Genomic DNA, 14171 nt, shown 5'->3' on the forward strand with positions numbered 1-14171 from the left:
GAACCAAGCCGTGCATACAGTATGTGTATCTGTTCAACACTCTACATGCAGGACAATGAATAGAGCACCAGGGCGATAGTTGTCACATCTTCTTCGCCTGGCAACGAGGCTTAAAGATGGAAGAGAGGCAGAGCAGAGTTGAGCAGAGCTCCTCCGGGCGGAGCAGCAGAGACTCTACTGAGACTACCGGAGCTTTAAACAGTCACAAACAGCAGCGAAGTTACAACGAGGCCGCAGAGAAAAAGTTGAAGCAGCAGAGTTTCATCCTACCAGCTCTGGTCGGTGTGTGGCTGCTGGTTCCGAGCGGAGGAGGGGAGCGAGGAGCGAGGAGTGAGGGGATGTGATGGGACAGGAAGACCAGACCGTCCACTTCCGCCCCCTCCCGCTCAAACACGTGACGCAATGAGCGTGCTGCTTTCACGTCCTGCAGGATTCCTGAAATACTACACCAGTGTGCTGATATTATATATATATATATATACATATATATATATATACATATACATATATATATATATATATATATATATACATATACATATATATATATATATATATATATATACATATACATATACATATATATACATATACATATATATATATATATATATATATACACATATACATATATATATATATATATATATATATACATATACATATATATACATATACATATATATATATATATATATATATATATATACATATACATATATATATATATATATATATATATAAATATATATACATATATATATATATATACATATATATATATATATATAAATATATATATATATATATATATATAAATATATATATATATATATACATATATATATATATATATATATATATATATATATATATAAATATATATATATATATATATATATATATATAATATATATATATATATATATATTAGCTAACTTTACTGTATACAGTAAGGACGACGCTGGCCAAATTCACTTTTTAATACCAATTTGAGCCGCGAAGATTTGTGAAATTTAATTTAAAACGATATAAGATAGAAGTATTTTTTCGCGGGATAATTAATGGAATTGAAGCGAAAACGGAAGTAGGTAACAGTGAACCATGTAGCCGCCACATGAGGATTTGGCACAAAGTGTTTATTTGCTGAAAAGAGGCTCTGCAAAGACTTTGATCAAAATATTCAATTAAACTTTATGTTTGAGGTCTCAATGTTCCACTCTTTGCTGGCCAGTGATATTATACTGTACATGATTATACAATAATTTAAATCTATCAGAATTTTTTTTTTTAAATATAGCTTATAATAATAACAATAATAATATTTTCACATATGTAAATATAGTTTTCTTTAGACACTTTTTAAAGCGTGTTTTTAACTAAGCAATGGTCCATGTCTAAGCACAAAACATTTTGTTTCAAAATTAATGGAGCCTTTTTGAGTTTTATATAACGTTTGAACAGGTATCAATCAAATTAAATTAAGACATAAATAAAGGGGAAAGGGAGAACAGAAACACTCCAAAATTGTGTGTAAAATTGTCCTGTAAATTGAAAGAGGTCTACCTGAAATAAGATAAGATAAGATATTCCTTTATTAGTCCCACATTGGGGAAATGTGCAGTGTACAGCAGCAAAGGGGATAGTAAAGAAACAAGAAGCATCAGTAAAAACAAAATAACATATCTATTTTTTAAATGTTTCAAACACAAGAGGGGATTCGTAAAGTATTTGTGTACCCTTTAATAAAAGTAAAATGAGTCAAACAGTTGAGTCTATGTGGCAGCAGTGCTCTGATTTAGCCAGTAGGAAGCATTATGTATACAGCTGTCCATGGTAACTGATGAGATGATGGACCCATACCTAAACTAGTTATCTAAATGAACAATTATTCTTGTTCACTGTGTACTACTTTGATTCTCAACTTTGAACTCTATCTCTGATAGACACACAGATTATCACATAGGCTACATCAGTGGTGGGAGAAGTATTCAGATCCTTAACTTAAGTTAAAGTACCAATACATTAATATAAAAACACTGCAAGTAAAAGTAAAAATTCATCATTAAATCCGACAGCGGTCGGACCCCTCTCAGGGGTAAAATCAATCTGAGGGGTTGTAAAATGAGAAATAAATTCTACTACACACATTTGTGTTTAGACTTTTCTCTAATTTTGGCTTTTTGTGAAACATTGGATCATTTTACATCTTTAAAAAAAATTATATAAATGCATGCCATCTGAGAATGTCCAGTTGTTAAGTTTAGAGGGGGAATGTCTCTTTAGTGGAAATGATAATCTCATCTGAAACCCCACAGGTGCTCCAAGAAGACGCTGCTTTTATTGTATGTGATCACAAGCCAAAACATTTGTATTATGGCTTCCTTCTTATTTCTATTCTAAGCCATATTTCTTTCGCCCAAGAAAACGTGTCAACAAGGCATCTATTAAATAAAGTTGAGCTCATTCATGGGTTTACTCACGGTTAGATGTCCTTTCTGCCATGGAAGCATATGATCGATTTGCAGCCTTTGTGTGTGTGTGCGTGTGTGTGTTAAACTACATAAACCAACCCAAACAACCCAAAACAGGATATGCCGCGGCAACCCAAAGTAAAGAAAAAAGATCAACCTAAACTTCGTCTTAGTGAAATGAACAAAACTATATTAAAGCCCGTTAAAAAACTATTTCGGCTCTTGGCGTCCTTAAACAGCTGCGCTCTCCACAGCTGATACTAAATCAGGATGACGGCATCAACTGGTGCCAAATTTATAAACAATTCAATGCTGTGGTTGGCCACATGGGGCAAAAATATCAATTACTATCAACATAATGTTTCTCTTATAATAAGGAATTCAACTACTCCTTTCTTAATATTTGGCTCCTACAATTTGTGTGGCTTCAGCCACTAGAGGTCAGGAGTGCTGCAATTTTTAAGTGATGGTGTTATTTTAAGAATTTCAGGTGATGTTCAAGCTTTTATCTTCTGAACTCTTGATGCTGAAACTAGTGGAACAAATTTTCATTTAGCTGTCTAGTTCCTTGAATTTTTCACAGGTAAAAAGTATAGAAAAATATAAAAAATATGAACAATTCACGCAACAGTTTAGAAAATAACAGCAATATGAACAATAAGCCTATATATCTGGATGGAACAGTGTCAAAGTACTCTCCTAAAGAACAACATTATTTTGCAAAGGGTCAGATTGGTCTTCTGGAAATGTAAACCCTCTGCGACTACCAATATATATACACACACACAACACACACACCACATATATTTTTACACAACATATATTTATAATGTTTTACCCCTATCAGGAGCTATAGACCCATAATTTATTATATCTTCAACTGTGCAATACTGACTTAACAGTGCAATAATTAAGTGCAATATTTCAGCTATGCAATAATCTCGGTTACACTGGCATTAACACTGCATTTATTTATACAGAACATTTAAACTAATATTCTCATTTATTTATACTATTCTTGCATTTTTATAAATGCATGAATTTATATTATTTGCATATCTTATTTTTTTCAGCAGTATTATTTGCACTTTCGTTATATATATATATTTCTTATTTATATTTTCTTATGATTTCCCCCCGGTGATCAATAATGTATTTCTGATTCTGATCTTCTGAGAGGGAAATTCTAAGGAGTCCCCCCCAGGACCACCTAGGAGAAAATTTGTATGAACTCGTTCCCTCGAGTTAGGTATCTCGTTCCCTTTTATACAGTGTAGTGCCATCAAAAAGTCTTAATAAGTATAATCACGAAGAGACCACTGATGTGTGAAGTGATTTTGATGGTACTACACTGCATAATACTGAAGTTATTGAATATTTTTCCCATTAAAAATTCAAAAGAATTATGCAATATAATATTTTTTACAAACCGAGTGTTGTAGTACAACTATGAGGAGATCATTAATGTGTGAAGTAATTTTGGTGGTACTACACTGTATAATACTGAAGTTATTGAATATTTTTCTCTTTTCGGCGTTGCCTTTGTAGACGGTCCCTGACCACTCGTCTCACAGCCAGCTGCACATAGAGACCAGTGTTATGAACACATAACGATGTGTTGATTAAAATGAGTTTGTAGCTCGTTGTCTACCTTACTACGGTTATAAAGAGCAGTCGTTATGAGTTATTGATCCAGGAAGTTTGAATCTGTCAATATCTTTTCCACTTTATCGAAGCAAATCATGTAGGGGGGCTCCGTACATCAGCAATGTGCTGACTGTCAGGAATAATTGGAGGAAGTGCTCTAGGAAGTAACTCGAGGGAACGAGACAATACAAATGTTCTCCTAGAGGTCTAGGGGGGCTCCGTAAAGTTGATCCCAAAGTGTCTGCTGTATTTCTCCCCTCCACCTTAAAGAAGGAGCTTCACTGAGCTGTGAGTGACTACAGACGGAGATTCCTCCACCACGGAGATGGAGACGGAGTGGTAGTGGGAGGCTGGAGGCTGGAGGGGCCGGACTGGAACTGGCTCTACTTCTCTAACAGCTGCTGGACAGATCTGGATAGACACGATAGGCTCTTCTTCCCCACATCCTGAATGTGCGTCATTCACGTGTCAACACAGAGGAGTAGTATATATATAAGGAGTGCTGCTGCTGTTGCTGCTGTGGAGCCGCAGAACAGAAGAAAGCGCAGATATGTCCTCATGTAAGGAGTTTGAGTCACTGGATGAATGTCTGGAGTCTCACCTGCCAGAGGCCGAGCTGTCAGAGGTGAAACGCATCTTATACGGGAAGGAAACCAAGTGAGTTGTCGCGAGAAAGAGTGCGTGTTTAACTGTAGTGAACCAGGCATCTGGATCATATTACAGTGTTTCTCAATCGCTTTGGCTCATTTCTCGAAACAGTCTTAACTTTCTCTAAACTGTGAGTGCAACTGTCACAACTCTATTGCATGTCTGCAAAAGGTAGTAACTCACCCAAACACTCCATTCATGGTTCAAAAGCTCGTTATTGTGTCAGTAAAGTGGCCAACGACTCCAACCCTGTAAATGTTTCTGATAGACAAATCTCTGTTTTGTTCTACTTGTTTGTTGACACTGACTGCTGACTGTACTACACCAGAATGTCAGCTCTATCTAGAAGAATGATGTTGTGTATCACATTAAGCTTTTTAGATTCCCATTTCAACAGGGGTAAAAGTTTACTGGGAAAAGTCAATACTGTTCAATACTACTGTATACACAGAAATGGATATGGTCATGTGAGTTTACAGTAAATGTATTTGTGTAGCAATGTGTTACATGTACTGTAAACGGAAAAGTCACCTTTCTCTTGTAAAGTCTTATAGTGAACAGACAATTTGCCTCAAAATGACCCCCCCCCCCCCACTACAACCATGAAATAGCCTGCTGTAGTTAAGTAAAAAAATAAACTAATTGTACCTCCTCACAGTACATAACACCATGTCATAGATATTTATGGAATATACATGTATGTCTGACAGATTTTGATAACTGAGTGGATCATTTTGCATGTGATGGTTCAAACGATGAATGAATGTTTAGAAGTTGTGAAGAGGACGAGAATCTCACTGAGAATCAACTCGTCGGTTTTGATCAATAAACCATGTGCAAGTGGTTATTGTACTGACTCTTTTGCACACATGTGCCAAAACTAGTGCAATTTGCTTGAACGAATGAGAAATTCTAATCTGTTGTGAACAACAAACTAACTGTTTAGAGATTTGAGCTCATTGTCTTGTACTGTGCTTTTTCTATTCAGTTTGTTCCTGGTAAATTATTATTGTGCTGAGTGGACTTTGGTTACTTTGGTCAGAGCTGCAGGGTTCAACACACAACCCTTCAACTGGGCAAAGAAAAGATGATGCAATAACATGTTAAAAACTTTACACATGTAGTTTCTGCGTCGAAGTAGCCCTCACAATTAAAAGTATATTTGCTGCACACTTAACAATGGTGTTATTGCTGGGGGAGTATTAGTACAAACTTCTATTTATTTATGAGTCACATCTCCAGAAGGAAAACAAAAAAGTAGAGCTGTAATAAAATAAAATAATAATGTAAAAAAATTGTGAAAAAAATCCTATTGTAATATCCTAGAGTGCAAGATGAACTATTAAGATACTTTATTCTGTACAACCAACAGTCCAATACCCAAAGACACCTGGTTAGACGGAACACTGTCAGTTTGACCAATCAAAAAAGAGCTGTAATGATGTCATCAATATCGTACGCTCCCATTTGCTTTATTGGCGTATATCTGTGAGCAACATTATGGATTTTTTGACCCAAAAACTGAATTTCAGGTAATAAAGTAAAAGATTTGAATCAAGATTTTTTTTTTTGCCTATAGCGTTCATTGTATTGTAGATACAATGATTTAACTCACACAACCTAAAGTAGCAGGTTCTCTAGTTTCATTTGATGCTTTGCATTCATGCTAACTTCAAACCCACATGCTAAAACAGTGAGCTATGTAATGTTTGCTGGGGGGTGGGGACAAGCCCCCAGGAAGCGCGCCGGACTTTGATGAAAATTTTCGTAGGGTCCAAACGGTTGTACCACAACTTCCGTGTCTGTCACGTGATGTCATCGGGCCCAAAAAGGCTTTTTGCCATAGACTTACATTGGGAAAGAGATGTCTGTAACTCAGCGGATAATTGGTACCAAGGCTCAGTCCTTACTGCAGCGGCCCAGGGTTCCAATCCGACCCGCAACCCTTTGCTGCATGTCATACCCTCTCTCTCTCTCTCTCTCTCTCTCTCTCTCTCTCTCTCTCTCTCTCTCTCTCTCCCTTTCACAACTATCACTATCACTGTCTCTATTTAATAAAGGCAAAAAAAACAATCTTTAAAAAAAAGAAAAAAGTCAGTTCTGGGCCAGCGGACTAGCGTCGACGAAGGCCGACCGTTGCGTCGCCTCACGTCACCTTAGTTTTGGCCGACATCTCGCCACTTAGCTTCATTCCAGATGGCCACGTCGTTGTGAGAATATCTGTGTATTGGAATAATCAGATGAAAAATGAGAAGACACTTCTGTCTTTTTCGTTTTGACTTTACTCGTTGGCTTGCTTTCCTCACTTCCGTTTCTCTTCTGGTGCACTGATTTGCACAAAGCTGAACAGCCAATCAGAGTGATTTCTTTCACCGACGGGCTCCACCGTCGTTTCGACACGCTGAATTGGCCGAAAAGCCTCAGACACGGGCAGACTGGAGCCGACGGTGCGGGACTCACCGCTAAAACTAGACCGACAGACGCTCACCGACGGCCCCAAACTGTCCGACAGCTGACCGTTGGCTTGGTGGGCCTACAGTCCACACACTCACTCACACAAACACACACAGCAATTGTATTTGTGTATTGTGTATTTGCTAAATTTAAAGTCATAAAAGTTTTTTTTAAAGCAATAAGTGTTTTTTTGTCACTTTAAATTGGTGACTTTATTCAAAACAGTTTATTCTTTATTCTCCAATAAAGTTCTTGCAGAAAATTGGATAATGTGGATCTCTCATTTCAACAAATGACCTCTCATTGTTACATCTATCCCCAGCAAGTGTCACAACTCACCCAGTAGTGGGATAGATTGTAACAACGGAACTCTTTACATTTGACATTAACTCACATAGTGTGTGATTATGTAATAGATGTCCAAGTGAGTTTTATTTGTTGTAGACAAATATTGGGTACCATGTATCAAAGTTTGAGAGAATCTAGCACGAACAACCGCTGAGTTACTATCATCCCCGGTCTCCCCTATTACAAGCGAGCAATGTTAGATCTTCTCCTTATCTTCTTGTCTGGGTGTCCATTGTGAAGAAGAATCTTCTCTCTGTCACAGGAAGTTGGAGCTCTCTGCAAGTGCCGTGAACGCTGCCTCTGAGCGTGACTTTGAGCTCAAGGGTTACGGGTTTGAAGCCGCACAGGAACAACTGAGGCCGCCCAGAAAGATCCGCGTGGGACTCATTCAGCTCCGCATTGTTCTGCCCACTGATGCCCCCATCCTGGACCAGGTCAGGACCCAGACACATTATTAAAGGGACTCAATGTAAGAATCAGAAATTGCTTGTTAACAGTGACACCTGTTGCCGTTAAGTCAACGACAGTCAGCATCCTGTTGTTCGCGCTTGTGCTCACTCTACCGACACACACAAGACTGAACGTGATTGACAGGCATCATGTTGAGTATTGTTAGCATCATTAGCAGCTAAAAGCCCAATATCACTCTATATTTCACATGCTTGGCAGTAATGTTAGCTGACCAGACGGAGGTCCCTCTATGAATGGAAGGCCCGGCCGATGTTGATCCTAGTGTTAACTTTTCCTGCTTCAGTTTCCCGACCATGGTCAGAAGAAACAGGGGAGACACCGTAGTTATGGTCTCCTGGGCCGGAGTCGATAATGTGACTCGCTCTGGAGTCAACCCCCGCCACCCCATTCAGCAGCAAGGAAACAAGACACATTTCTGCACAAACTGCAACTTCCACTGTACATACACTGGATATTCTCGAAGCTAAACTAACTCTCTTCTGCTCCACTGCTCTCTCTATTCTCACACACTCGCTGCCGCTCTCTCTCTCTCTCTCTCTCTCTCTCTCTCTCTCTCTCTCTCTCTCTCTCTCTCTCTCTTGCTTCACCACTCACTTCTCACATGCATACACACTTTGCACTGGCTCCGCTATTCTCCCACAACACTAGTTTTCGCCCGACGTTGGTCACAATACGTTTTTTCACTATATAATATATATATATTATTTTGTTGTGTCTGAGTTGTGGTGTGGACTGGTCGTTTGTTGGCGTTAGCAGACTCCATTGTTAACAGAACGTTATCTACAGCTAAAGCACTCACGAGAGCACATGACGTCACATCCGTTGGATTTTCCCGGAAAAATCTGCCCGGGTTCTTCACGTTAAAAGCAGTCTACAGGTTAATAGAGGAAACCCAGAAAGTAGGTCAAATTTTTTAGGTTAGGTTACAACCTGTTCACACATTGGCAATTAAAAAACGATTCAAAAATGTTTATACATGTAAAAACGTACATACAGTCCATTTAAACAGACCTGTTGTGGTTTCAGTGGGATAGAGACAGACAGGATGTTGTTCAGGTGATAGAATCCATTTCTCTCACCTGATGTGGTGATCACTGTCACTGGTGTGAACGCTCTGGTTGTCTCCTCCACAGGTCAATGCCATGCATAAACGGGTTGGTGAAATGGTTGAAGTGGCAGCCATGTGCGGTGTAAACATCGTCTGCTTTCAGGAGACCTGGAGTGAGTGCTTTCATGAGTCTGAACCACACATTTCATATTAGCCAGTAAACAGACTAACCTGTCTTTTGCATGTCCACAGCCATGCCCTTTGCTTTCTGCACCCGCGAGAAAGAACCATGGACGGAGTTTGCAGAGTCCGCTGAAGAAGGACACACCACACAGTTCTGCCAAGAGGTGAGATTAGAGGTCTGCCACAGTGCAATGATATACTTTACTACAGAAGCCTAATGACACTATGATTCTGTCATTAGCTGGCCAAAAAATACAACATGGTGGTCGTTTCTCCGATTCTGGAGCGAGAGGGGCTGCACAGCACTCTGTGGAACACAGCAGTGGTGATCTCCAACTCTGGAAATGTGCTGGGAAAGAGCAGGAAGAACCATATTCCCAGGATTGGAGACTTTAATGAGGTTGGTGTGTGATTTTTCTTATGCACCTGTATGAAATTAGTGCCAACTGCTGTGTTCACTGTGTTTTCTTTTATGATCAGTCAACTTATTATATGGAGGGCGACACCGGCCACACAGTGTTCCAGACACAGTTCGGGAACATTGCTGTGAATATCTGCTACGGGCGCCATCACCCTCTCAACTGGTTCATGTACAGTATGAATGGAGCTGAGATCATCTTCAACCCCTCAGCTACTGTTGGAGCTCTCAGGCAAGGGACAAAATGGAGGAAGTATTATTTCTGGCATGGCTGTATTAACATTTTCTGGAAGGGCCCCGCGGCAAAAATGAGCCGCTAGACTCCGCTGGATTAGCCCCCGGTTTGTCCCCCTCTCTCTGCACTATGCACCATCTTCCTATCTCACGGCAGTTCGTCAATTAGTCAAGAAATTTAATTTATTTGATTCGTGTACATAGACACAAGTTTCCCTTTTTTTTCGTGACGCTCAGCACTTCTTTTAACAACCTATGAATTCCTACGTCTCAGTTTCCGCTCCAGTCTTTTCAAAATAAAACTACTTAGTTAAGTTTAGGAAAAGATCGACGTGGTTAGGCTTAGGCAACAAACTACTTAGTTAGTTTGAGGAAAAGATCAACTTGGTTAGGCTTAGGCAACAAACTACTTAGTTGGGTTCAGGAAAAGATTGACTTGGTTAGGCTTAGGCAACAAACTAGCTAGTTAGCTTGAGGAAAAGATCGCGGTTTGGGTTAAAATAACTCTGGGAATTACGTGACAAATAAATCAACTTTGACTTTCACACGGGAAACGAACACCAGTCTCCTGGGCGAAAGCTCTGTGTTTTTTGAACCACCCATCCACCCTGACCTCATCGTTACGTGGCCGCTCTCTATACTTCCCAGTTCACAATTACGTGGATTACATACAAATTGATTTCGTGCTGACCATCAAGAAAAAGATGTGAAATTCGCGTCTATGTACATGAATCAATACAATAAATTCCGTGAATATTTCACAAACTGCTGTGCGACTGGGCTGGAACTTTATATGGCCCCATGTTTGCTGTGTGGTGATTTGATTGAACACAAATTACTGAGGCAATACGCAACATCTAACTAATAGTGTCAATCATTATTGTGCTTTAGTAGGGCTGCAATTTATGATTATTTTAATTGTCGATTAAGCTGTCGATTATTTTTTTTTAATGAGGTATTTGGTCTATAAAATGTCAGAAAATGGTGAAAAATGTCAATTAGTGTTTCCCAAAGCCCAAGATGACGTCCTCCAATGTCTCGTTTTGTTCACAACTCAAAGATATTCAGTTTATTGTCACAGAGGAGGAAAGAAACCAGAAAAAATATTCACATTGAAGAAGCTGGAATCAAAGAATTTTGACTTTTTTTCCTCCTTTAAAAAAATACTTAAACTGATTAAACGATTATCAAAATACTTGAGGATTAATTTAATTGGACAACTATGGCTGTCAATCGATTAAAATATTTAATCCCAAATTAATTGCACATCAATCGCACATTTGTATCTGTTCAAAATGTTACTTAAAGGGAGATTTGTCAAGTATTTAATACTCTTATCAACATGTGAGTGGGCAAATATGCTTTATTATTGGAAATCAATTAACAACACAAAACAATGACAAATATTGTCCAGAAACCCTCACAGGTACTGCATTTAGCAGAAAAAAAATATGCTCAAATCATAACATGGCAAACTGCAAGTACTAGTATGACATGGTTGGTACCGATGGATTCATTAGGTTTTCTAGTTTCATATGATGGCATTATCTTCACTCTATCTTTAAAACCTGCAAGTTGTTTTAATGCATTAAAGGAATTAGTGGCGTTAAATACAAACGTGTTATTACTGCGTTAACTTTGACAGCCCTATTGACAACTAATTGCGTAATCATTGATGCTTTAGTAGTACATATTCCTTTAATTTCCCCTCAAAACTAGACCTATTGCTGTTATAGATTGTGCTGAAGTTGTTGTTATATATTGTTATATATTCATCAGCAATAATGTTTTTTTTCTTGTCTCCAGTGAGCCCATGTGGTCTATCGAGGCCAGGAATGCAGCAATAGCTAACCACTGTTTCACTTGTGCAATCAACCGTGTTGGGACGGTAAGTCAGTCTCTAGAACTGTCTGCAATCATACACGTAGGTCTGATAAATGACAGCGTATGAAATCACACAGAATTGTGCCTTCGACCCTCAAGTGCAGGGCCGTAGCCAGATTTTAGACATACCGAGTCCTACATGTGGCTCTTTTTGGATAAAAAGTGTTTGTTAAAAGTGTTTTCTAATCTGTTTGGTTTAGAAAACATTCATCATTTCCAAACATTTCTTGAAAGTTTTTTTTTTTGGTAAATGCCAGAGATGGGACCAAGTCATTGTTTTGCAAATCTCAAGTAAGTCTGATGTCTTTGCGCTCAAGTCCCAAGTCCTTAACTTTGAGTTTTGAGTCCTGAACAAGACATAATGCGCTCTTCACCAAATGTAATGCCATTTTAACAACAGAGTAACTGCCGCCATCTGACGCTCAGTAACATAACGTTAGTTCTTCATGGTTCTCTCCTGCAACCTGATTAGATGCTGTTGGATCTGTTCAAACAAAGTGGATCTGGGGAATAAATGCAAGTCCCAATAATATTCACCAAATATAAAGCGTTCAACCAAAACAACACCACTTTTCGGGAATTCAGCATTAAACAACAAAAGATAGAAATACAGTTTGTTCAGTTCAGTTTTTTCCCCCATGAGTAAATCCTCTTCCCAAACAAATCAATAAAGGATCTCTCAAAAAGTAAATGAACCCAACGTCTTCGATGCTGTCGGAGTTCCTCCGGTAAAGGGCAGTTGATCGTCTTCGTGTTTTTAAATAACATACATTTTAATCTTTGGGCTCAGGAGAAAGTGAATCAAGTATTTTCCAGTCAAAAGTATTCAAGTCCAAGTGAAGTCATGAGTCACTGGTGTTAAAGTCCAAGTCTGGTTGCAAGTCTTTTTTTAAGTCATCAAATTTGCTAGATATGTGACTCAAGTCCACACCTCTGGTAAATGCTTCAAAAACTGAGATTAAAAAAAAACAAAGAAAGCCGGCCCCTTAAAACAATGTAGTAACATCATCACTGATTATTATCCTGAGGACTATTGACACACACAGTTCTTCCCAAAATTGGAAGTTCCGCATCAACAGGTTGTAAAACCTTCCACAGCCCTGAACTTGACATGAGCTCAGTATCAGTGGGAGCTACAGCATGTGCAGGGCACTCCGGTGTCTCCACTCGGCTGCTGAACCGTCACTGTTGGGAGCTTATGTGACATTATGTGCATTCTTGTATTTCACACAGGAACATTTCAAAAGTGAATTCACATCAGGTGATGGAAAGGAAGGTAATACAACTTCTTTAACTTGTACATTTGCATTAGTGAGTTTATTTTGAGGGATAACCTACTGTAAATGTTTTGTAATGTTGCAGTATTTATTTTTTCTATCAATCTACATTTTTTTCCCTAGTCAGTCATGTTTGGATCTACATACAGTACAGTAAGTAGCTGTTACTGGCAGGGTGAATTATTTCAGTACCAGTTACAGACAGCCCTCCTGACTTTTGCAGCTCACCATGACTTTGGACACTTCTATGGATCCAGTTATGTGGCTGCTCCTGACGGCAGCCGCAGCCCGGGGCTCTCCAGGACCGGTGATGGACTACTGGTGGTAGAAATGGATCTCAACCTGAACAGACAAATCAGCGACAAATGGAGTTTTAAGGTAAATATAACTGGGAATAGCAGAAGCGCCTCCCTGTATGTCCCGTTTTGACCTACTTTAAGAAATGCCGTGTTTATTTGTTCCTGCAGTGATTGGTTGGTTGTATGTTGGACATACTTGCTAAAAAGGCTAAATGTTTTTGGGAAGTTTTTGTAGAAATGTGGTAAATACAATCTATTCTCCTGGAGTACTGTTGATCTATCTGTTCACTGTACCTTTCTTTGCAGATGACTGGGCGGTATTCCGAGTACGCAGAGGAACTTACCAAGACTTTCGGACGTGACTTCAAACCCAACATAGTGAAAGAGTAGATGATATTCCACTATAGTAGATGTAACTCTCTTTTAAAAAAGTTGCTCTGATGTCTTTAGAGGACAAAAATGTCTGGGTCAAACAACTGCAATAAAAGTATTATATATTCATATTTGCCACTTTGATTGATTTTTTTTTTAACCAATTTCAGTCTTGAACACTTAAATGGGATATGTTAATAATTAGCAACAACATTGATTTTGATGCATTTTCATTTTTTTGTGCAGGAAACCAGGAAACTAGCATGTATTTGCCCCATTGGGCAAACATGAGAAAAATGGCTAAAATAGTAAAAACTACAATTTTGAAGAAAGGGCTCTAGATTGAAAGCCCGATACAATAAAATACAATGCTAAAACTGTCTTGTAACAGTAGTATAATTTGAGAAGAGTCAA

The 14171-nt window shown here is 38.7% G+C and overlaps 2 protein-coding genes across 4 annotated transcripts in view; one reads left to right on the forward strand and one right to left on the reverse strand.

Moving 5' to 3' along the window:
- Positions 1–5745, reverse strand: part of ehmt1a (euchromatic histone-lysine N-methyltransferase 1a) — a 34163-nt gene extending 28418 nt beyond the window's left edge. Inside the window, exon 1 of one of the 3 annotated variants that reach the window (XM_074637180.1) lies at positions 5739–5745. The gene's annotated coding sequence lies outside the window, so the exon portion shown is untranslated. The other 2 variants (XM_074637177.1, XM_074637178.1) reach the window with 2 other exon arrangements.
- upb1 (ureidopropionase, beta) lies at positions 4248–13886 on the forward strand. Its single transcript, XM_074637182.1, has 10 exons — positions 4248–4778; positions 7834–8005; positions 9176–9263; positions 9343–9437; positions 9515–9673; positions 9754–9923; positions 11732–11813; positions 13043–13085; positions 13310–13464; positions 13692–13886. Exons 1-10 carry the CDS (start codon positions 4672–4674, stop codon positions 13773–13775), a joined length of 1155 nt encoding a protein of 384 aa, XP_074493283.1. The 5' UTR covers positions 4248–4671; the 3' UTR covers positions 13776–13886.
- The last annotated feature ends 285 nt before the right edge of the window (positions 13887–14171 follow it).

The sequence above is a fragment of the Sebastes fasciatus genome, chromosome 6, assembly GCF_043250625.1.
Source record: "Sebastes fasciatus isolate fSebFas1 chromosome 6, fSebFas1.pri, whole genome shotgun sequence".
Classification (NCBI taxonomy): Eukaryota; Metazoa; Chordata; class Actinopteri; order Perciformes; family Sebastidae; genus Sebastes; species Sebastes fasciatus.

Bases quoted from the DNA above. Each gene is read 5' to 3' on its own strand.
- upb1 (XM_074637182.1), top strand. From the start codon at position 4,672: ATGTCCTCATGTAAGGAGTTTGAGTCACTGGATGAATGTCTGGAGTCT. The intron at 9,264-9,342 runs GTGAGTGCTTTC...GCATGTCCACAG, and splicing joins CTGCTTTCAGGAGACCTGGA to CCATGCCCTTTGCTTTCTGC. The intron at 13,465-13,691 runs GTAAATATAACT...CTTTCTTTGCAG, and splicing joins GCGACAAATGGAGTTTTAAG to ATGACTGGGCGGTATTCCGA.